The sequence below is a fragment of the Ruditapes philippinarum genome, unplaced genomic scaffold (genome assembly GCF_026571515.1).
Source record: "Ruditapes philippinarum isolate M1 unplaced genomic scaffold, ASM2657151v2 ctg497_1_1_1_1, whole genome shotgun sequence".
Lineage (NCBI taxonomy): Eukaryota > Metazoa > Mollusca > Bivalvia > Venerida > Veneridae > Ruditapes > Ruditapes philippinarum.
This window is the reverse complement of record NW_026867165.1, coordinates 171,974-194,107: the sequence shown is the minus strand read 5'-3', so window position 1 is coordinate 194,107 and position 22,134 is coordinate 171,974. Positions and strand designations below refer to the sequence as shown.

Here is a 22,134-nt window from a genome sequence, read left to right as displayed (position 1 = left end):
TTTCACTCTTCTGTTATATCTTTAAACCTTTTAGCTCCACTTTTCAAAGCAAACAAAGTGGACATATTTGATGATCCGCTCGTACGCATTTGCGTCGCCCATGGTTAACCTTTTTGGTTTGTTAAGGTCCATTTTCCAAATTTGTTTGGGTTTTACGTCACACGGACACAGTATAGTTCATATAGCGTCTAGCTTTACTGGTGGAAGAAGGTTTAAGGTGCCCTTCCGTGCATCATTTCAGGCACAAATGGGCACCTGGGTAGAACCACAGAAGTAAAGTAAGCTAGCTGGATAGCTTCCTTACATGAAAGAATTCAAAGGCCCTGTCGGGATTCGAACTCACAGTGGTGACAGGCAAGTGGTTTGAAGTCAACGACCTTAACCACTCGGCCACTTCTAACATGACATTTAATTTACTATCTAAGGCAGATAAGTCTATCAAGCATTTTTGTAGAATTTTGCCCCCTTTTTGCTCTTAATGAAACTGTCTAGCACTGAGAAAGGTGGAGCGTGGGTCTTGTTACAAAGTTTTTTTGTGTTGAAGTGACAAAAAATCTTTTGAAAAGTAGTCGAATTGCTTTGTCTGGGTTAAAAGTTTAAACATTTATGTTGACTGGTTCTTCTACTCTTGTTGTATGGCATTTATTCTGATCTTAGTCGGCTAAGTACTGGGTCAATTGCGGAAGAATTGGTTATTATCCCATGCCGAAAGGCGGCGGGGGATATAGAAATGGTCTTCATCCGTCCTTTCGTCCGACATTTTTGTCCGGAGCATATCTCAAAAAGTATTTGAGGTATCAACTTGAAACTTCATAGTTGGATAGATCTCACTCAGGAGGTGTGCACTGCACAAGAATTATAACTCTACCTTTCATAATTTTTGAGTTATTGCCTTTGTTTTTTTTCATACTTAATTTTTCACCTGAGTGGAGCATAACTCAAAAGTGTTTGAGATGTCAACATGAAACGTCATAGGTGGATAGATCTTATTAAGGAGGAATGCTGTGCGCAAGAATGATAACTCTTCCCTATATACTTTTTGAGTTATTGCCCTTTGTTCTTTTTCATACTATTTTGTCCGGAGCTTATCTCAAAAAGTATTTGAGATATCAACTTAAAACTTCATTGGTGGATAGATCTTACTGAGGAGGGGTGCAGCACACAAGAATGATAACCTACCCTGCATTATTTTTCAGTTATTGACCTTTGTTATTTTCAGCCATCAGTATTCACATAGGTTGCAAATCTGTAATCACTTCAGCCATCAGTTTTCATTATCAAAAGACCTCTTAAAATTGAATTATTCTGCTCTACTACATATACATTCTTCCAATGAGCAAACACATTTGGCGTGGGATGGCCATGTTGGCATGGCTCTTGTTCCTGGTTAGTTATCCCGTCTGTCCAGATATGAACAAAAATGTGTTGAAAACCAAACGAAAAATGCACAGTATACTAGATGATCAATATGTCTAAACCCTCGTATCATGGGTAAGAGCTCTACTAAGGTCATAACCCGTTTTCATCAGTACTGGAAAGTGGTTAGTTCAAGGACGCTGAGTGTAGTGCAGATCGATACACTTTAAGTTGCTTTCCTCTCAATTCAGCTGAAAAAAAGCTAAATTTGTTCTGGTACAATCAGAGGTAAAGGATAGAACCTCTGAATGACATTTCTTGAATCAATGGTATGATAGGAGCACTTTAAAATGACTTAAGCTGGTCCAGTGATAGATGTAATAATTGAACGTTTTAAATGGCCTCCTGTCTTACATGCGGATTACATAGCGAAACAATTTGTAAAAGTCCTTAACATGTGTCCTGATTTGCGCTTGTTTCTGTGATCAATTTGACCGCCGGAATAGAATAGCTAACGTGGCCATTTTGATAACTAAAAGTAGATAAAAACGTTTGACAATATCATTTTGAACCTCAGCTGAAAAAGCATTACATTCTTGAGTGGTCTCTCTAAAAACTGATCCAGATACCTCTTGTTTACTTTTATACTCCATAAGCCAGCATAGCGCACTGTCCGTCCGATATTTTTGTTTGAACTTTTACTCGGCAACCGCTGACTAGATCCCAATGAAACTCCACAGGAAGCATCAAAGAAACGGGGCATATTCCCGCTCACCAAGTTTTCATAAAGTTATGTCCATTTATGCCTATTCAGCTTCTATTCATATATTGTCTCAGGTTACTGTACATTTAGGTGCTCATTGGCCGCCCGTACAATGACAAAATTCATATATTTAGCTACTATTCTGTGGAATTGCGTGGAGGTAAATTATACTTGAAACAAACTATTTTTAATGTTCTATATGGGCTTTATACTATATATAATAAGACTAGCCTTATTATAGTAACTAGTCCATATAGAACATTAAAAATAGTTTGTTTCAAGTGTCTGTGGATGTATAGCCTTCGTTTGACCACTGTTAAGTTTACTTGAGGTGATCTTATGTTTAATGTGTCTACCTCTCAACCTAATGATCGAATGTTTGAGTCCAACGTGGAACACGCACATGTTCATGCATGTGACATTCTAATACTGGTTAATTCCATTTAGCGCGGAAGTATTTAACGTACGTCAAATCGAGTTTGCTCCTATATATCAAAGGGTCGTCGCATCATCACCTACCTTAGCCTATGAATATGTCTCCTTGAATTGTACGACGTTCATTTTGAACTCATTTTAGGACCCAAAAACTCCCCCCCCCCCCCCCCCCCCCCGAAAAAAATAAACAAATTAGAAAAAACATTGACGGAGGAAAAATAAAAATGAAGTCCGCAAAGAGAGTAACAATTCTAATCTGTAATCATTTCCCTACCTTTCACTAAAACAGTCCGGATAGTTACAATTACATACGTGGTGACCATGCATATATTAAAGTTTTAAGAAGTGGGTCAATCAATTGTATCAGCGGATCTGTAAATATGCACTGTTAATTACAAACTTTAATGCATTTGTTTATATCTGATGATATGTATTCGAAGGCTATAGTACTACAAAACATTGCGTTTAATACATCGATTGAGAACCTATATTGGACTCATCGCTCGTCCAATAGTGTTTGTCCTGCAGTTTACATGTCCTGATTCCAATCAAAAGATACTAGACTTTGACACAAGCATGTAGATCCGGGCCAGTTTTCAGCACGACCAGCTAGGCTCTATACACCGTTGGTAGCTCCACTTCTGTGTTTTGATATTGAAATCACTTTAATTAACCTTGGAATTAACTGTTCCAGAATAAAAACTGAGAATTTCCATTTCACAAATATAGCAGGTTAAAAGATAAAAATATATATATATATATTCTTGTATATTGCAATGAATTGCATTGATATCATTAAAAAGATTTGTGTTCGAACGAGCGTATGTTCCATGTACACATTATTCATATATCTTTTGAAAAACCATATGATTTTGTAAAATTCTGAAAAGAGACCGCTGATCTGTTGACCATATGCGAAGATGTGTTTGGCCTTGTGAAAGATAAGAAATATACAAATACAATGTGACACTAGAACAGAGATAACGATCAGTTCGCGACGTTGTCAAATTGACAGTTCATGAATTAATATCATTGATTGAGTTAGCCACGGTGTTCAGTTGTTAACAAAATTAACTTAAAATGGCAACAAAAAAGGAAAAAGTCGGCATTATTGGAAGGTATGATAATTATTATCAAATCATATTATCAAAAGGATATTTATTTCAATTTTCATATTTATGTTTGGCATGCTTTTGTTGTGCATGTATCATGTATCAAATGTACATGTATATAGATAATGTATGTAATTATAATTACAAATGACATTATCTTTAATTGCAACATATTAAAAATAATTATGGATCTAGTGTGCTTTTTCAATTTTAAGAATACGGTGAACTATAGATCTATATAGTACGTGTTATTAACACTTATTTATTTCCAATTTACAAGTAATAAAGGCAGAACTATGTTCCAGATTTTTCAGAATGTCATTGGTTCAGTAGCTTTTTCCCCTCACTGTCATGACCATAGGCACTTGGTTTCGGGATAAAAACCCTTTTGGGAGGTTTGTAGATTGAATGTAACTATTTTTAGTAACATCGGAAAAATAACGTTTTTAGAATCGAGACATCTACATTAAAAAAAAAACACAAAAAACGTTCTACAAACCTCTCAAAAGGATTTGTTTAATCCCGAAACCAAGTGCCTATGGCCATGACAGTATTAATTTGACAAGAGTAGGTATTACGTTTTCAACGTCTATATTTAGTAATATTTTTTCTTTCTTTCAGTGGTCTGATTGGACGCAGCTTTGCTATGCTTTTTGCCGCCGCCGAGTATGAAGTATGGTTGTACGATATTGAGAAATCTCAGCTCTCCGGAGCTTTGGAAGATATTAAAGCTCAACTGAAAGATCTTGACAGTCTTCAACTTTTACGCGGATCACTCACTGCAGAGGAACAGTTTAATAATATAAATACAACCGATAATATTGAACAGTGTGTTAAAGACGCAATCTTTGTGCACGTAAGTATGTTCTTATATATAATCTAGCTACCTGCAGCATAAGGTAAATGTATTGTTATGAATTTTAATGATATACGGCATGACATTCGAATGAAATAATTGTGGCCCAACTTATTTGTTTCAAGCTGGTATCTCTGTATTATTTGTATTGAAAGCAGCGGGTCTCCATGCAGATTCATGCTAATTGTCCTTAAAAATTTACAAATGTATCAAAAAATAAAATATTATCAAGTGAACAAAGAAAGTTATTTACATGTTAAATCTACGGAATTACAAAAAGTTAAAATATGCAAAAAAAATAAATAAATAAATAAATGATTGCATGACATTTACTGCAGTTCAAAACACAGCAACAAATCTATAATCCAGTGAAAATTATCAACTATTATGAATTGTTGCTTTTGTATACCAGTAATATATCAAAACAAAGGAAAGACTAGCTTATTTAGGGCCTTAATTTTGTGTGGGTATGAAGTAGATACACGTCCATGCATTTTAATGCATTAATTTGTACGTGTCCAAACGACATTCAATGTCGTGGAGAAAAAAAAAACAGACACACATTATGCTTACTATTACATTCTCTTGTTTTTCAAATAAAATCAGTCAATATATTCGTATTCCTGTGAATTCTGCAAGACAATTGTTACGAATTGTAGCTTTGAAACAAAACAAACAGTTAAAGATCGGTTACGTATTGTATTTCAGGAGTGTGCTCCAGAGCGTATTGAACTAAAGACTTCCATTTATGCTAAGATAGATAAAATGCTGAGTGACACCTGTATACTAGCGACATCTGCAAGTGCTCTCCTTCCGTCCAAACTGGCAGTTAATATCCAGCACAAAAACCGATTCATCGTGGCACATCCGGTACTTGGATTTTTTCAATCCTGTTTTATTTTGTTTTGTATTTCATTAAATCAATAAACCCTTAAAATGAATCCGGAGTGAATAAATCAGGTCTCGTACGGGTGGAAATAGCACTGAACAATGATGCATTTGAGTAATATTTCCAAGCTTAAAATATACTTTGAAGGAATGGATGAAGTTAAAAACTTACGCAGACTGCATTTATACCAAACAACATTTCCCTTGGATTGACTGGTTCTTAAAAAGAACACGTTATTATGAAAACGCTTATGATGTCTTTATGTGTTATTTTATCATGTGCTATAATTCCATACAATGCATTATACCATTTCCGTTTGACAGACGAATCCGCCATTTTATGCACCATTAGTAGAACTTGTACCAAGCCCATGGGCAGACCCAGACGTGGTTCCGAAAACAAAAGCTATTATGGAAAAGCTTGGCCAGGTACCAGTGATATTGAAAAAGGAAATAGACGGATTTGTCCTCAACCGAATCCAGTATGCTATATTCAAGGAAAGTTGGAGACTTATTAAAGTAAGTTTGTACAATTTTTCGTAACTTAACTTATCAAACCATGTGCTTAATTCTTTTGTTTCCATTTCCAATTTTACCCAAAGGAATATCCAAACTGTATACATTTAATCTTTAATCATAAATTTCAAATGTTCCTAATGTTAGCATTTTCTTATGCAATTGTTTCGGATAAATTTTAAATTGTACAAAATTTATCGCATTTTTATTATTTAAAACAATATTGATCTAAACAAAGTTATTTCTTCAAACTGTTCAATTATTAACGGTAGCCTGGTATTCTTTCAGGACGGAATAATTGACGTCGAAGGCCTGGATAAGGTCATGAGTGCAGGACTAGGACGTAGATATGCTTTTATTGGACCTATTGAAACTGCCTACCTCAATGCCGACGGTAAGGACCAAACTAACATCTGATTTGATTCCATAGTATTAAAATTCATATTGTTCACATGTGTGTTTCAATGTACTAATAATTTACTGGTCTATAAGATTTTAGAGGATCGTTCATAAGCTGCAAAGCAATCTTACAGTCCATGTCGTCTGCAAGAATCACCAGAGTCCATGTGATTGTTTGTGTTATTCAATAACAGAACATATCCTTAGCGAATACCTTTGATCATATACAAGAAGTGTCACACTTTTTTTAAAACTTTCTCAAACACAAGTTTACTTTGCACAGTGGGTTTATAGAATTTGTGTAAAAGTAAACATTTACAAGTAATCCAATATTTTGCAATGCATCAAAGTCCCTTCCAATCAAGTAAAATGGAAATTCGCGTGAAGTTTAGACGGATGCCAATTTTAGTACCAAGCTTCCAGTTTTGTTCCTCTTGTTTCCGAACAACCGGATTCAAGTATGAAGATGTTAGAGGATGAAATGCATTCTCATATAACCTGTTTGTTTCATGCTATATTTTACCGCCTCCGTGATCGAGGGGTTAGAGTCGATGACTTCTAATCCAGTTACTTCTGTGGCGTGGGTTCGATCCTCGGGAGATGCTTTGGTAGTTATCACGGAGGAATGTAGTCTAGTACTGGTGTAACTCTCCAGGAACGACGGTTAGGAAACTACCCGCCTATATGACTGAAATACTGTTGGGAAAAGGCGTAAAATAAAACAAACAAACATGCTATATTTTCCAGGGATGTACAGTTACGCAGACCGGTATGCGACTATGATTGAAGGTATAATGGCAACATTCCGGGAACCAGACAGTTTTTCAGGACCAGTTCTTGATCAAATACAGTCTGAAATGGAACAAATGGTTCCCATGGATAGTCTGCAAGCCCGCAGAAATTGGCGGGACAAACGACTTGCAGCCCTAGCTCAGTTACAGAAGAGAATGGACGATGCTGAAGGGAAGAAATAGCATTACATGAACTTCGCTTTGCTTCACCAAATTTTACGAAATTCAATAAAAATTAAAATTAGAATGTCGTTTTATTTTTTATTTTGATCCTTCTTCCAGAGTATGGGAAACATTCATGCGCAAACTTGATGTTATGCTAAGTCTCTCAGTTATTTAGAATCAAGTTTGGAATGACATACTGTAATTCAGTTTTTATTTGTTTGAAAATAACTTTTTTATTTTCCTGCGGTAGCTTATTTGTATGGTCAATTAATCATGCTGTACGATTTATCATTAAATGACCTTATTTCAGTTTTTATTTTCTGACCAGCAAAAAAAAAGGGGGTTGTCATCAAAGATCTGATAAAAATTGGAAAGTCATTGCCAAAATTTAATGACATGTTGAACATTTGATAATCGTCGAATTTTGACTTTTGAAAAGCCATTTGAATTTCTGAAATTTGCATAGTTTTAAAAATGCCGAAATATTTACTAACATCGTCTAATTATATCAAACATCTACTAACGGTAATTATAATATCACTCTTCACAATGTGACTTTTAAAATGAAAATGATCTTCTTTCTTCAGTAAAGGGACTCCACTGGGGTCTTTTAGTATAAAGGGGCTGGAAGTATTTATTTTTTTAGACCTGTGTGCTATTTTATGTAGATATGGACAAATAACTTATGTTTCAAAATTTCATACCATTCCCTCACTATGTTTTCCAAGAGTTAACATTTTATTGCGCCAAATGACTCAAAAATGAATAGAGTCGCAACGCTTTGCTAAAAATCGTGTACAAAATCGATTTTCAAGTATATTGTTTGTATATTTCGAGATTTTTTCATTAAAGTACATTATTAGGTGTTTGCAAGAATTTCAAATTTTAGGTTTTAAGGCTTCTTGACCCAAGTGGAGTTAAGCTAACTTAATGCGCTAGTACAATGTTCCATTTTCAAATTTGAATCAGTTGACGTCACCAACGTACATCCTTCAGACCAATATCAACAACATACTTCAATCTTGTCTCTAAAAGAACTGCACTAGACAGGACTGATTTTGAGAATTTGGCTCCCTGTAAGATGCTAGAGGCATTTTGTAGTACAAGTGGTATCTTGGTGTATTTTACCTATTTAAGGTATGCTGAATCCGATAAAGGTGGATACCGAATTGAAAAACTTGATCTTGACCATTGAAATGGCCATTTAAAATGACCACAAAAATGGCCGCCAAATTTCTTTATTATAAATGGATGATATATCAAAGAAAGGAAAAGCCTGAAATTTGTCACAATGCATGTTTAGGTAAAAACAAATTAGACACCAAAACAGAATTAAAAGCACAAAACAATCCAATATGGCCGAAAAATCCAAGATGGTAGACATTTTTCTTTAGGCTAATATAATAGTAATATAGAAGAAATATATTAAAAATAGTACTGAAAAGTTTAAGGCATTTAAACATATTTAGGGTTTACGCAGCGAACACTACACTCTTTCCTGCCCTATATGCTAGATTTTATCTGGCACTCTATGCCTTCAGCGTTAAGATGTGTGAGGGAGTTAAAACGTGTGCATACAAAATATACATTAATTAAAGGCATTTTTCTCTGAGTACCCTTGGGTTTTGGTGTTCGTTTTTCTGTTATCGTTCGTCGTCTTCGTTCTTCTGTTATCGGTTCTCGTCGCATTGCTGTCAGGTATTGTGTTATTGGTCGTGACTTTCGTTCTTCTGTTATTGGTCCTCGTCGCAGTTCTCTTGTTGTCAGTTCTTCTGTTATTGGTCGTGATCTTCGCTCTTCTGTAATCGGTCCTGGTCTCAGTTCTTTTGTTGTTAGATCGGTTCTCGTCTCTGTTTTTGTGCTTTCGATCGTCGTCTTCGTTCTTCTTTGTTCTTATGTTATCCGTTCTCTTCTATTCTTCTGAAATCAGAGTCCTGGTCTTTGTTTTCTTGTTGTCAATTTTTCTGTCATAGGTTCCCATCTTATGTTATTCTGTTATCGGTCCCTGTCCTGTTCTGTTATCGGTTCTCGAGTTCGTTTTTGTCATCGGTTCTTGTCTCTTTTCTTTTGTAATCAGTCCTGGTCTCCGTTTTCTTGTTGTCAATACTTATGTAATCGGTTCCCGTCTCTGTTATCGATCACCGTCTCCATTCGTCTATCATCAGTCAACGTCTATATTCTTCTGTTATCAGTGGTCTTTGTCCTGTTCTTCTGTTAGCGGTCCACTTCTCTGTTGGCTTGTTGGCAGTTCTTCTGTTATCGATCCCTGTCTCTGTTCGCTTGTTGCCAGTTCTTCTGTTATCAGTGGACGTCTATGTTCGGTTGTTGCCAGTTCTTCTGTTATCGGTCCCTGCCTCTGTTCTTATGTTGTCGGTCCTCGTCTTTGTTCGCTTGTTGTCAGTTCTTGTCTTCGTTTTTCCTTCTGTTATCGGTCGTCGTCTTCGGTCTTGTACTTGTTTCCTGTTCCGTTAAGGTCTTCTCTTGTTTCTATCGTTGCCGTCATTCTGTGTCTATGTCCTGGTTAGGTCAATCTCGTAGTCATTTATTCGTTCAGTGGAGTAGCGGGGGATCGAACTCACGACCCCTTGATTTGTAGGCAGACAGTGTAACCACTGCACCATAGCGCCCGCTCTGAATAATAACCATTTTTGAAAATCCTTTATACATTAAATACTATTTCAATGGCTAACAAAGGGTGTATTACAATTATATTTTAACACCTCTACTATGTAGCCTACCCACGTGACTTTTATATGGTCAAAGAAAATATTACTCGATTTACAACAAATAATATTTTTATAGATAACTTTGCTGTTACATTAAGATATCCTATTTTATTTTTTTTTTTTTTTTTTTTTTTTTTTTTGGGGGGGGGGGGGGTAGGAGGGGGTGCAGTTTATATTTTAAAACACTTTTTGTCTCGGTTTGTGTTGTGTTTATGGCATTGAAATGACATTTTTTGACATTTCAAAATAATTTTTTAAAATATTCATTTTAAAACATAAATACCACAATAAGTGCAAAATATGTGAAAACACAATGAACAACTTAAAAAAATATCATAGCTACAAATAATGTTGAAAATTACGGAACACATGAAGTGATATTTTCCACACTTCTTCCGGAATTGAATTCGTTTTTACGAGATAACAATTCCCAATTAGAAATATTATTTCGTTTTACCGAAATATAAAATCTTAATTATGAAATATTGATTCGTTGTTTCGAAATATTATTTCGTAAATACGAAATATTAATTCGTTATTACGAAATATTAATTCGTAACTATGGAATATTAATTTGTTATTACGAAATATTTATTCTTTGGTAATATTTATAAACTAAGCTTATTGTTAAATATAAGTCAAGTAAAAAAACATAAAAAGTGATTTTTTCAATCTTATTATTATACCTTAACGCGCTAGTAAAACAGTACTGTATATACTGTTAATTGAGCCATTAGGCTTATTATCGCTATATTTGGTGGCCAATCTCATTAAAATCTGATCATATTAAATAATCATTTGATTTTGACAAGCGGCCATTTTGAATTGACCTTTTGAAGGACAAGGTCAATTTTATTTTCTTGGTATCCACCCTCATCGTCTTTAGCATACCCATATTAGGTTAAAACACTCAAGATATAACTTGTACTATAAAAATGCCTCTAGCATTCATATTTTCTTAAAATCAGTCCTGTCTACACTGTTTATCTCTTTTCATCAGTTTTTATTAATTATAACTTCTATAACAATGAGTATAATACTAAAGTGTATACAATATATACAAATGTAGTTCTTGTTTCAGTGATGAAACGCGATAATTACATTACAAAAGTGATCTTGGATATTTAATGACGAACAACTGTGTGTGGCATTTACAGAATTTCAAATATTTGCGGCAAATACTTTTAGCAGGTTAAGTGTTGATCGCATCTTTCCGACCGTTTCCGTCAAACTTCGGATACGGCTATTATAAATAATAGCCGTCGTGTTCCGATTGGTCAAGAACGTATGAATATAAGCAGAGCAAATTTGATTATAAAAATGACCTAGGGTACATTATTAAAAGAAAAAATAAAAGTCAGACTTTAACAGTTGGTCGAGCTAAATTTTGGTAACATTATTTATTTTTTTCAGCATCGTCCATTTGTTTCTGTAACTGAGCAAAGGCAGCCAGACGCTTGTCCCGCCAATTTCTGCGGGCTGGCAGCGTATCCATGGGTACCATTTGTTCCATCTCAGACTGTACTTGATCAAGTTCTGGTCCTGACAAAAAATTGACTGGTTCTCGGAATGAGGCCATTATTCCTTCAAGCATTGTTTTATACCAGTCTGCATAGCTGTACATTCCTGAAATATATGTATTATACATTGTTTTATATTGCAACATTTTTTACAGAGAGATAGCAATAATACACTGTCTCAGAATGCATTATCTTCTCAAACATTTTTGATACTAGCAAATTAATTCCCGTCCGAAAATACGATTTTTATCGGATTGAAACTCTATTAATAGGGCATTTTGTGTAATTTAATTAATTGAAATTAAAGTGTTCAGCTCGATTGTGAGCTTATATATGAATTTCTGACGAGTCCGCTTCTTTTATGAGGAAACATGGTCTTGACCCTATAGTATAACTCGAACCCGCGACCCCTCGGTTGAGACGCTTACACCTTGAATTAATGGCAACCGCTTCAACTTTACTTATGGTTATGAATACATTTCCTTCCATTAATTATTAGTATTGAATTAAGAACATATATATGTATATGTATTTACGCTCAGCTAAATACATGCAGCTTGCTCAACTCTGATATGGATTCCCTCATTTTTCGATATAGCAATGGGTATATTTACCGTCTGCATTTAAGTACATGGTTTCAAAAGGTCCAATAAAAGCATATCTACGTCCCAATCCCGCCGTCATGACCTTATCCAGACCCTCGACGTCAATTACGTCATCCTGGAATAATAACGTGTGATCAGTACACTGAGGTAATCGAAATGCACGGTGCCTGTACCAACGTGACTCCTTGTGGTCTACATAAGACAGAAAACCCAAACAAAATGACGGTTCAGGAAGTAATTAATTTCTTCTATAACTTTTTTTAATATTGCATTACTTCATATGACCCCGCTCATTAATTTTTGTTAGTAACCCAAACGTAGAATGTTTCTTCACAGCAAAATCAGTATTTCTTTCGAAAAGGGAAACCGTGAGAATTTCTGAATGTTTATTTCACTTTACTTAAATTAATGAACTATTAAAGCCATTACATATCTTTGTTTCAATAATATTTTTCTTTTCTTTTCTTCTTCTTCTTTTATTATTTTTTGTATGTTTTATGACACGCTAAAAAAAGTCTTTTTTCTCAAGAAATTCCTTTCTTTGTTCATTTTTAAAAAAGTTTTTGATTCTGATTTGCTTAAATGCCATCGAACTATTTAGTACAGCGTATGGATAATTTTTAGTGTTCTTTAGATTAGGAATTTTAGAAACGATGGCATAAAAAAGGCGATTTATGGCTTTCCACATCGCTTTTCAAAAAGGTACACCCACCACAGATTTCATTGTATATGTACAAGAGTGCAAATTTTGTATTCAATACAACTGTTCAAGTAAAACACCAAACAATCTTTGTGAATCTTTAGTACAACATAATAGTTTTCGGCATTTTTAATAGCTTTGATCATCTTTTGGCCTACAGGGGCCATTGAAGTGAACATGTTAAACGGATATAGCTTACATTTATAAGTCTCCAACTTTCCTTGATCACAGCGCTCTGTATACGATTAAAGACAAAACCTTCAATTTCCTTTTTCAATATCACTGGTACCTGGCCAAGCTTTTCCATAATTGCTTTCGCTTTCGGGACCACGTCTGAATCTACCCATGGGCTTGGTACCAGCTCAACTAATGGTGCATAAAATGGCGGATTCGTCTGTCAAACGAAAGTGATATAATTATAACACAGAATAATAGTTATTATAAAACTTGACAAATGAACAAAAAAACTGGAAATAAGAAATATAATTGCATGTGTAGTTGTTTTTAAACGGCAAGTTGTATTGACGACAGAACCCTTGTACTTGTGGTAAAACATCATGGTTTGCTCATATTTCACTTCGACTACAACGTCAAGGTTATTTATTCATTTTACGGTGTTTTTCGTTTTATGACTCGAAAAACATGTTAGTAGAATCACGATGACCAAACGCTAAGAAATTAAATAAAATAAACCATGCTGGGAAAACTGTCATATCGCAACTATACATTAATATCTCTTCCATACACATATATGATAGATATAGAATCAATTAAAATAATAATTTTGAACTCTACATTTACAAAATTAGTTGAGAACTTTAATGTAAATAAATAAATTTACGCCGTATTTACGAAATGCGGAACGTGTTAGAATTAAAGTTGAATAACTAAACAAATGTTTGGTGCTCCTACACCCGCCTGCAAAAAAATCTTTTCTATCCATTACACCTAAGCCTACATGAAATATATTTATGTTGTTTGTTTTTGTTGTGATTTTTTTTTCATGAAACAAAAAGAGGAAATGTTCAAAGTACCGGATGTACGACGATGAACCTATTTTTGCGCTCGATATTAGCTGCTAGTTTTGATGGTTGTAGAGCGCTTGTAGATGTCGCCAGTATACAGGTGTCACTCAGCATTTTATCTATCTTAGCATAAATGGAAGTCTTTAGTTCAATACGCTCTGGAACACACTCCTGAAAAGAAAACTAAGTTATAATCAAGTTAAACTTTGTTTTTCATTCAAAAGCGTTCACACTAAGATATTTAATGTTTTACAAAATAAAATAGCGATGTAAAAAACCTTACATGCACAAAGACTGCGTCTTTAACACACTGTTCAATGTTATCGGTTGTTTTTATATTATTAAACTGTTGATCTGCAGTCAGTGATCCTCGTAAAAGTTGAAGACTGTCAAGTTCTTTCAGTTGAGCTTTAATATCCTCCAAAGCTCCGGAGAGCTGAGTTTTCTCAATATCGTACAACCATACTTCATACTCGGCGGCGGCAAAAAGCATAGCAAAGCTGCGTCCAATTAGGCCACTACAAGAAAAATAATATTATTATATATACTATATATAGTTCAACCTCGGTTTGCTCGAACTACCGCTCTCTCAAACAAATTTGCACAGGTTTTCCGAGTTCGAGCGAATGAAGTTTGACTGTATAGAATTTGGATGTTAGACAACTTGACTGCTTACAAGACTCGTGATTAAAGAAATATTGTTGCATTAACACCATGCATCCAGGTAAATTAACAGAGAAGAAAAAATGCGTTTTTTGATATGAGTGACGAAGGGCGTCACGCAAAAAAGATTAATGCAATATGTGTGACGTAGGGCGTCATGCAAAAATAGGGTGTCACGCAAAACAGCTTAATGCAATGACGGCCCTAGTAGCTTCATTATTTAAACATAACGCACTAGCACGTGGAAAGCATATGATGAAACAGACGTTTATGCAAGAATATGGCTATTGCAGCTTTTTCGTGCATTAACATCAGCCTACGGGTTTGGACGTTAAATGTGTCATTTAAAATATCTTTTTATATTTTAAGTCCCAGCTCAGACCTGCAATCGAATCCGTCAATTTTCGATAATAAATAACCATTGAGGTGTTCCGATTGCCTGACCATCATACGGCCCTCGTGGTCAATTCCTACACATCAAAACGACAAAAAAATGGTCGCTTTAATTTGATCAATGCTATTTTGAAAAATGTTGGACATAATTCCACGTACGGATGGCCAAATACCGTACTTCGTTCGAAAGGTTGCTTTTCCTATTTAACCAAGACACGGACTAGAAAATTGATTTGCCACCTTTAAAAAATAGAATATATAAAATGATATTTTGAAGAAAAAAGTGACATTGATTATGATACATTTTATAAAATGTTTATATCATACCTTCCAATAATGCCGACTTTTTCCTTCGTTAATTTTGATGCCATTTTACGAATTTTATGAACAATGAAACGCCGGGGTATCAACTGTTTTTAAGTTCTTGCACGTCAACTTTACATATAACGCAAACTATTTTTTATCTTTTTGCATTGTCATGAAAGGAGTTCTTCTTCTTTCACAAGGCCACACATATTCTGTATATGTGTTTTGTGTAACGCAATCTCTTTCAAACATACAGACATAAAAATATAGAACGATAAAACTTTACAAAAAAGAATATAATTATATGAGCTAATTAAGATCTCCTGCGTAGCTTGGATTTCATAAATAAATAAGCATTCAACTATTTGAATAAGGCGAATCATTTATTTTAGAATATATAGTTCTGTAACGACATTTCATCCGCGTTATGCACATTTCAAAACGAGGTTGTTTTGTCATTAATGTCATATCGGAACTCCTCGGCTTTTATACCAATTCTCTGCTGGTTCTTAAGGGAGAATCCCTTTCATATTAATTAACACTAATATTATGTTTTCCGATAGTAAATCTACATGCACATCACAGACCTTCAAACATACACAATAGGACACGGATCGATGCCCGTTGTGGCAGACAAGGGCAATCTATTTGCCTTACCCCCCACCCCCACGAACAAACACCCCCGACCCGCAAAGTCGAGGCCAATAATTCATCTAATGCTTCATTGTTCCTCTTGTTCATGCAATGTGTTTCAATGTGTACAATTTAGAGTTAATTTTAAATTGTTTGATAATTCGCGACGAAGGCTACACCTAGTTTTTAAAGACATCTTGGATCTAGAAATGAACGCGCAATAGTGAAAATCTACAGAGGCAGCTTTCGAGATAATTTCGAAATTAATCTACAATCAGGTTTAGTGATCTTTGTTTTAAGCCCTCCGTTTGAATATATGGCAGAGCCTGTGTCCCAGATAATATTGGTATAACTTTTGCATTTTAAGGTATAAAGATGTTATTTTCATCCATTCCTTAAAGGCGTCTTCTAGAAACCGATACATATTATTTTGAATCTATGAAGTGAAAAATTAAGACATACTAGTACAATAAACAAATGCAACTTGCCTTATGTCACCAAAATTAATGCAGATTAAACTGCAAATGACTGCATTAAAACTGCGCATGGATAACGTGCAATGTTTATATAAGCGTAAATTTTTTGGAGCATGCTTTATGTCAAATATCAAGGCTGTATGTGCATAAAAAGTTTCGGAGATTTATAAGACATGTATATTACGCAAGTCTATGTATATTATGCAAGTCTGTATCAATTTAGGTTTTTTTTCCAAGTTTCGCGACCAAATTTAATGCAGTCAGATACTTGCAAATAACATGAGTGATGTTGATTTATACAAATTTATTAACAGATTTCTGCATGAATAATACGTTGTTACTTTTTTGTGCATAAAACTTTGGTTGCTGATACATAATATTTATAACCTTGGGAAAACGAACACCTACAGAAGCCGCTATCAAAACGCCTGCTTAGCTCAATCATCGATGCTTTGGTTCATATCCGGTTTCCGGTTTGCGATTTCCGCTGCTTCTTTCGTGCATTTAATCTTATTCTAGATATGTGGTTCTCTTTTCTGATAATTTAGATTATTTTCAATATATCTTTCTCTCTCTCTCCAAAAATGTAGCTACTATTATAATGGATAAATTGATTTTATCATCTCATAAGAATATATTTTGAGAGGGTGAAGTGCATATCTCTACAGCATGTATCTTTACAAAAACGTTTGGTTTATATATACATGTATAATATATAAAAGCCAGTTTACCTCTTAAATTTGATTAAATTATACTTGTATTAACTACTTACGCGTGTAGTAAAGTATTCTTGTCAAAGATTAAATACAGCGATATTTTTTCATTATTTAAGTGTTAAACGCATGGTATGCTACATGTGTGCGCATGGTAGGGCAGGTGAACATATGGTGCTTCATGTGTGCGCATGGTAGGACAGGTGAACGCATGGTGCTTCATGTGTGCGCATGGTATGACAGGTGAACGCATGGTGCTTCATGTGTGCGCATGGTAGGACAGGTGAACGCATGGTGCTTCATGTGTGCGCATGGTAGGTCGGGTGAACGCATGGTGCTTCATGTGTGCGCATGGTAGGACAGGTGAACGCATGGTGCTTCATGTGTGCGCATGGTAGGACAGGTGAACGCATGGTGCTTCATGTGTGCGCATGGTAGGACAGGTGAACACATGGTGCTTCATGTGTGCGCATGGTAGGACAGGTGAACGCATGGTGCTTCATGTGTGCGCATGGTAGGACAGGTGAACACATGGTGCTTCATGTGTGCGCATGGTAGGACAGGTGAATGCATGATGTGCTACATATGTGCGCGCATTATTTGGCAATTTTACATATTTTATTTAAAAGCAAAAGACTTTATCTAAATTAAGTTACATTTTTAACTATTATTTTTATTATTAAAAAAAGACAAACATATTTTCAACAAATAGTAGCACTGAAATACTTTTTGTGTAAATATAGTTACTTTTTATACATTTTCTCATTCTATCTTTTTGTTTATGATCAAACACGTTTGAACAAGCTTCTATGCGCAAATTGGAAAAAACGACTTTATCAAAAAAGTATAGCAAATAAATGTACACCTGCAAAAACATATAGCAAATAAACTAACATAAGTAGGACCAGATGTTGGTTTCAAACTTATGTATATCGTGTTCACAAAGGTGGTAACTTTAGTTTGAACTGAACTGTAAGATATCATATTTAACTGCCTAAAAAAATTAATATGAATTGCATTATAATAAAGGTCGAAATGGTCATAATCCATGATCTAGACAGGGATGGAGGGTCAAATGTCTGACAGTCATTTAAACCTATTTGATGTAAGTCCATGATAATAAATTATTACTATGCACATACTGTACATAAAATTACAAAAATGGCTATATTCTTAACTAAACCTAACTTGAGACACGAGATGTTCTGAATTCTAATCATTTATTCCCTAAAGAGCCTTGTAATGTATACTTTATAAAATTTGGCTAACATGCTTTAATAGCGAAGTGCCTACCATAATCAGGGAATTTCTAGAACAAAAGTCATTAACATAATTTGTTTAAGTTATATAAGTTTCAACTTTGAGACACGAACAGGCACCGGAGTAGAACTACGGATCGCTCCTAATATCGATTGATAGCTTAATGGCAAGAAAAAAATCCAAAGACCTTAACTAAATTTCAACGAACAGCGGCGAGGGGCAAATAATTTGAGTGATAAAGGTCACCAACTTCACATCACTTGCTCCTTACAAGTGTTTGTGACTTGGTATTATTTCCGTGTAGAGTGAAACCACAAGTAGAACTTACGGAAGCGTGGTGTAAGGGGTACAGCATTGGGCTCCTAATTCGGAAGTTGTGAGTTCGGATCCCATTCGTGGTGGATTCTTTTCATTTCCACATTCCACATTGATGCCATTACTGGCTACACACCCATCCAGAAAGCAGTCAACTAGCGTTACTTAAATCACCATTCATAATCTGCATAAGGTTTTTGGAAAAATCAACACGTTTTTTGTTAAGGGATTTTATTTGACCTTCAGAATATTTCTACAGGAGTTTTAACATCAGTCCAATTAAAACATTAACATATAACAGGAATCTATAACAAGTGGCAGAAATCAAACATCTCAAACTTCACTCATACATTATTATTACATATCTAAAGACAAGTGAATGTCATTTTAACATTGTTTATATGTAATAAATCATTCTATAATATTACACATAATCTATGCATTCATGTGTACAGTGTTATAAATAATTACACACTTAAAGCATGTACCAAATGCATATGTGTAATAAAAGTATCTATGTAATAGTACATTTAGAAAAAAAAAGGAATATGTGTGTAATCATTAATTGAAAAAATAAATAAAGATATGCATATTACCAATGCATATGTGTAGTCAAAGACTACAAATCACTACATTTTACTATATATTTGTTTATGTACTTGGTTACAACAGTACATGTATATGTATATAAAGTTTGTCTAAAATGATATTATTTTGTGGTGATTTTTGTTTGGGCCAGATTCAAGCCAAATTGTAGTAATTAGTAGAGTTATATACATGTCCTCAATTTATTGTCTGAAGTCAAAATTTACTATTATTAGTAAACCAGAACTTTTTTTTAACACTATAGTAAAAATTCAAAATATTTTAGCCATTTTTTCCCCAATTACACATGTATCTTGTATAAAAGTTTTAAGAATAAAAAATGAAATATGCCTGCATATGAAATTAAATTTAAATAGCACTATTAGGTCAACAAATAGAAAATTACATGTTCATTAAAAACTAAGAGATTTTGAGACAGAAAATATTTACTATTAAAGGATATTGACTCAGCCCTGTAATTACTAAATCAAGAAAACTGCAAGTATTTTTGAAATATAAAGAGAATTTATAATTTGTCTCATACAATTCAAGATTTTCTAATAAAATATCATGATTTTCGAAAAAATTAATGCACTAAAATACTTTTCTATTTTTCTTTTATTAATATCATTAATATAATAACAATAAAATATGCATTAAAATTAAATAAATGAATATCTAATTTAATCATTACCCCATTTTGGAATTGGTACATCCGTCCTAAAAATTATAATAGACAAAATTTTATCTAACTAAATCAGCTTAACAAAACAAGAGGGCCATGATGGCCCTGAGGTCGCTCACCTGTATATAGGCCCCCCCCCAAGGGCCAATTTTTACCCAAGGGCTTTTATTTGTTTATTTGAACAGACTTGGTAGACACCCATAAGAAGATGTTTCATGCTAAACATCTAAGTTCTAGCTCATTGGGTTTTTTAAAAGAAGATTTTTTAAGTTTTTACTATACACATATAGTTAAAAACAATGACACCCCTGGGGCAGGGCCAGTTTTGACCCCCGGGCTTTTATTTGAACAAACTTTGTAGATATTTACTTAAAGATGTTTCATGCTTAATATCTAAACTCTAGCTATTTGGGTTTTTTCAAAGAAGATTTTTAAGTTTTTGCTATACACATATAAGGAAAATAAATGACCCCCGGGGCGGGGCCAGTTTTGACCCCAGGGCTTTTATATGAACATACTTGGTAGACACCCATTAGAACATGTTTCCTGCTAAATATCTTAGCTCTAGCTCTTTGGGTTCTTTAAAAGAAGATTTTTTAAGTTTTTACTATATGCATATAGGGAAAATCAATGACCCCCTGGGGCGGGGCCAATTTTGACCCCAGGGCTTTTATTTGAACAAACTTGGTAGACATTCACTAGAAGATGTTTCATGCCAAATATCTTAGCTCTAGCTCTTACAGTTCTTTAAAAGAAGATTTTTTAAGTTTTACTATATGCATATAGGGAAAATCAATGACCCCCCGGGGCGGGGCCAATTTTGACCCCAGGGCTTTTATTTGAACAAACTTGGTAGACACTCACTAGAAGATGTTTCATGCCAAATATCTTAGCTCTAGCTCTTTGGGTTCTTTAAAAGAAGATTTTTTAAGTTTTTACTATATATGCATATAGGGAAAATCTATGACCCCCTGGGGCAGGGCCAATTTTGACCCCAGGGCTTTTATTTGAACAAACTTGGTAGACACTCACTAGAAGATGTTTCATGCCAAATATTTTAGCTCTAGCTCTTTGAGTTCTTTAAAAGAAGATTTTTTAAGTTTTTACTATATGCATATAGGGAAAATCAATGACCCCCTGGGGCGGGGCCAATTTTGACCCCAGGGCTTTTATTTGAACAAACTTGGTAGACACTCATTAGAAGATGTTTCATGCCAAATATCTAAGCTCTAGCTCTTAGGGTTGCTTAAAAGAAGATATTTAAAGATTTTTCTTTCGGTTGCCATGGCAACCAGAGTTCTGCATGGAATTAAATTCTTTGAACAATTTTTAAAGGTGACCACCAAAGGAACATTCCTGTGAAGTTTGGATGAAATTGGCTCAGTGGTTTATGAGGAGATGTCATTTAAAGCAAAAGTTTACGGACGGACGACGGACGGACGGATGACGGACGGACGCCGGACGAAAAGCGATCACAAAAGCTCACCTGGTCACTTTGTGACAGGTGAGCTAAAAACAAAACAACAACATTGGAAGTTTTCTAATTTGGAATTGTTTATAATAGTAATCTGCAAATAACTGGAATGTTTCTGTAAAACTTTTATATATATTTCATATCTTTGGTTAAATATGTAAATTACTACATCTCTGATGCAGAAACTTATATTATTGATACATTGGCAATTGTATCACAAAAAAAAAAGAAAAAAAGAAAAACAAGAGAAATCCTAAATCAACTACATGTACAATGAAAAATTGAATAAAACGAAAGATAATGATATTTCATATTAGTCATTTGTTAGTAGAAAATATCCACCATGGAAACAAAAATAGAGACCCATAAAGGGAGATACAAAGGAAGGCTTGAGACCAAAAAAAAAAAATTCCAGATAAGTATTCACAATCATATATATTCCTACATTAAAGTCATATAACTTCACACATATGCTGAAAATCTCTACACATCAACAAGCGTAGAGTAAAAAAAAAAATCAATAAAATATCTTGTTTACACACACAAGGTGAACATAATCATAATGCTTATTTACATGAGTAATATCCCCTACCACACCATGATTGTAAAATTCAACAGTATTTAAATATGACAAACAACACTACAATTTAAATGTCAACAGTTCTTTCTTATTTACAATCCATTTTTTACAGTATCAAACTTTTGCACCTAGTCACTTTTTCCAGCACAGAATAAAGAAGAATGAAATTATCGAGAATCAGTAAAAATATCGTG

The 22,134-nt window shown here is 34.3% G+C and overlaps 2 protein-coding genes across 2 annotated transcripts; one reads left to right on the top strand and one right to left on the bottom strand.

The window, feature by feature from the left end:
• Positions 1 to 3,515: 3,515 nt before the first annotated feature.
• LOC132735099 (lambda-crystallin-like) lies at positions 3,516 to 7,363 on the top strand. The gene is made up of 6 exons (XM_060722004.1): positions 3,516 to 3,672; positions 4,288 to 4,522; positions 5,231 to 5,392; positions 5,735 to 5,929; positions 6,215 to 6,320; positions 7,073 to 7,363. The coding sequence occupies exons 1-6, from the start codon at positions 3,635 to 3,637 to the stop codon at positions 7,297 to 7,299; spliced, it is 963 nt and encodes a 320-aa protein (XP_060577987.1). The 5' UTR covers positions 3,516 to 3,634; the 3' UTR covers positions 7,300 to 7,363.
• Positions 7,364 to 11,370: 4,007 nt separating this feature from the next.
• LOC132735100 (lambda-crystallin-like) lies at positions 11,371 to 15,386 on the bottom strand. Its single transcript, XM_060722005.1, has 6 exons — positions 15,241 to 15,386; positions 14,141 to 14,375; positions 13,867 to 14,028; positions 13,032 to 13,226; positions 12,142 to 12,247; positions 11,371 to 11,633 (listed from the first exon to the last, which is right to left on the bottom strand). Exons 1-6 carry the CDS (start codon positions 15,282 to 15,284, stop codon positions 11,404 to 11,406), a joined length of 972 nt encoding a protein of 323 aa, XP_060577988.1. The 5' UTR covers positions 15,285 to 15,386; the 3' UTR covers positions 11,371 to 11,403.
• Positions 15,387 to 22,134: the final 6,748 nt, after the last annotated feature.

Bases quoted from the DNA above. Each gene is read 5' to 3' on its own strand.
- LOC132735099 (XM_060722004.1), top strand. From the start codon at position 3,635: ATGGCAACAAAAAAGGAAAAAGTCGGCATTATTGGAAG. The intron at 3,673-4,287 runs GTATGATAATTA...TCTTTCTTTCAG, and splicing joins AAAGTCGGCATTATTGGAAG to TGGTCTGATTGGACGCAGCT. The intron at 4,523-5,230 runs GTAAGTATGTTC...ATTGTATTTCAG, and splicing joins AAGACGCAATCTTTGTGCAC to GAGTGTGCTCCAGAGCGTAT.
- LOC132735100 (XM_060722005.1), bottom strand. From the start codon at position 15,284: ATGGCATCAAAATTAACGAAGGAAAAAGTCGGCATTATTGGAAG. The intron at 12,248-13,031 runs GTAAGCTATATC...TTATTATTCCAG, and splicing joins AAAGTTGGAGACTTATAAAT to GATGACGTAATTGACGTCGA. The intron at 11,634-12,141 runs GTAAATATACCC...CATATATTTCAG, and splicing joins CATGTACTTAAATGCAGACG to GAATGTACAGCTATGCAGAC.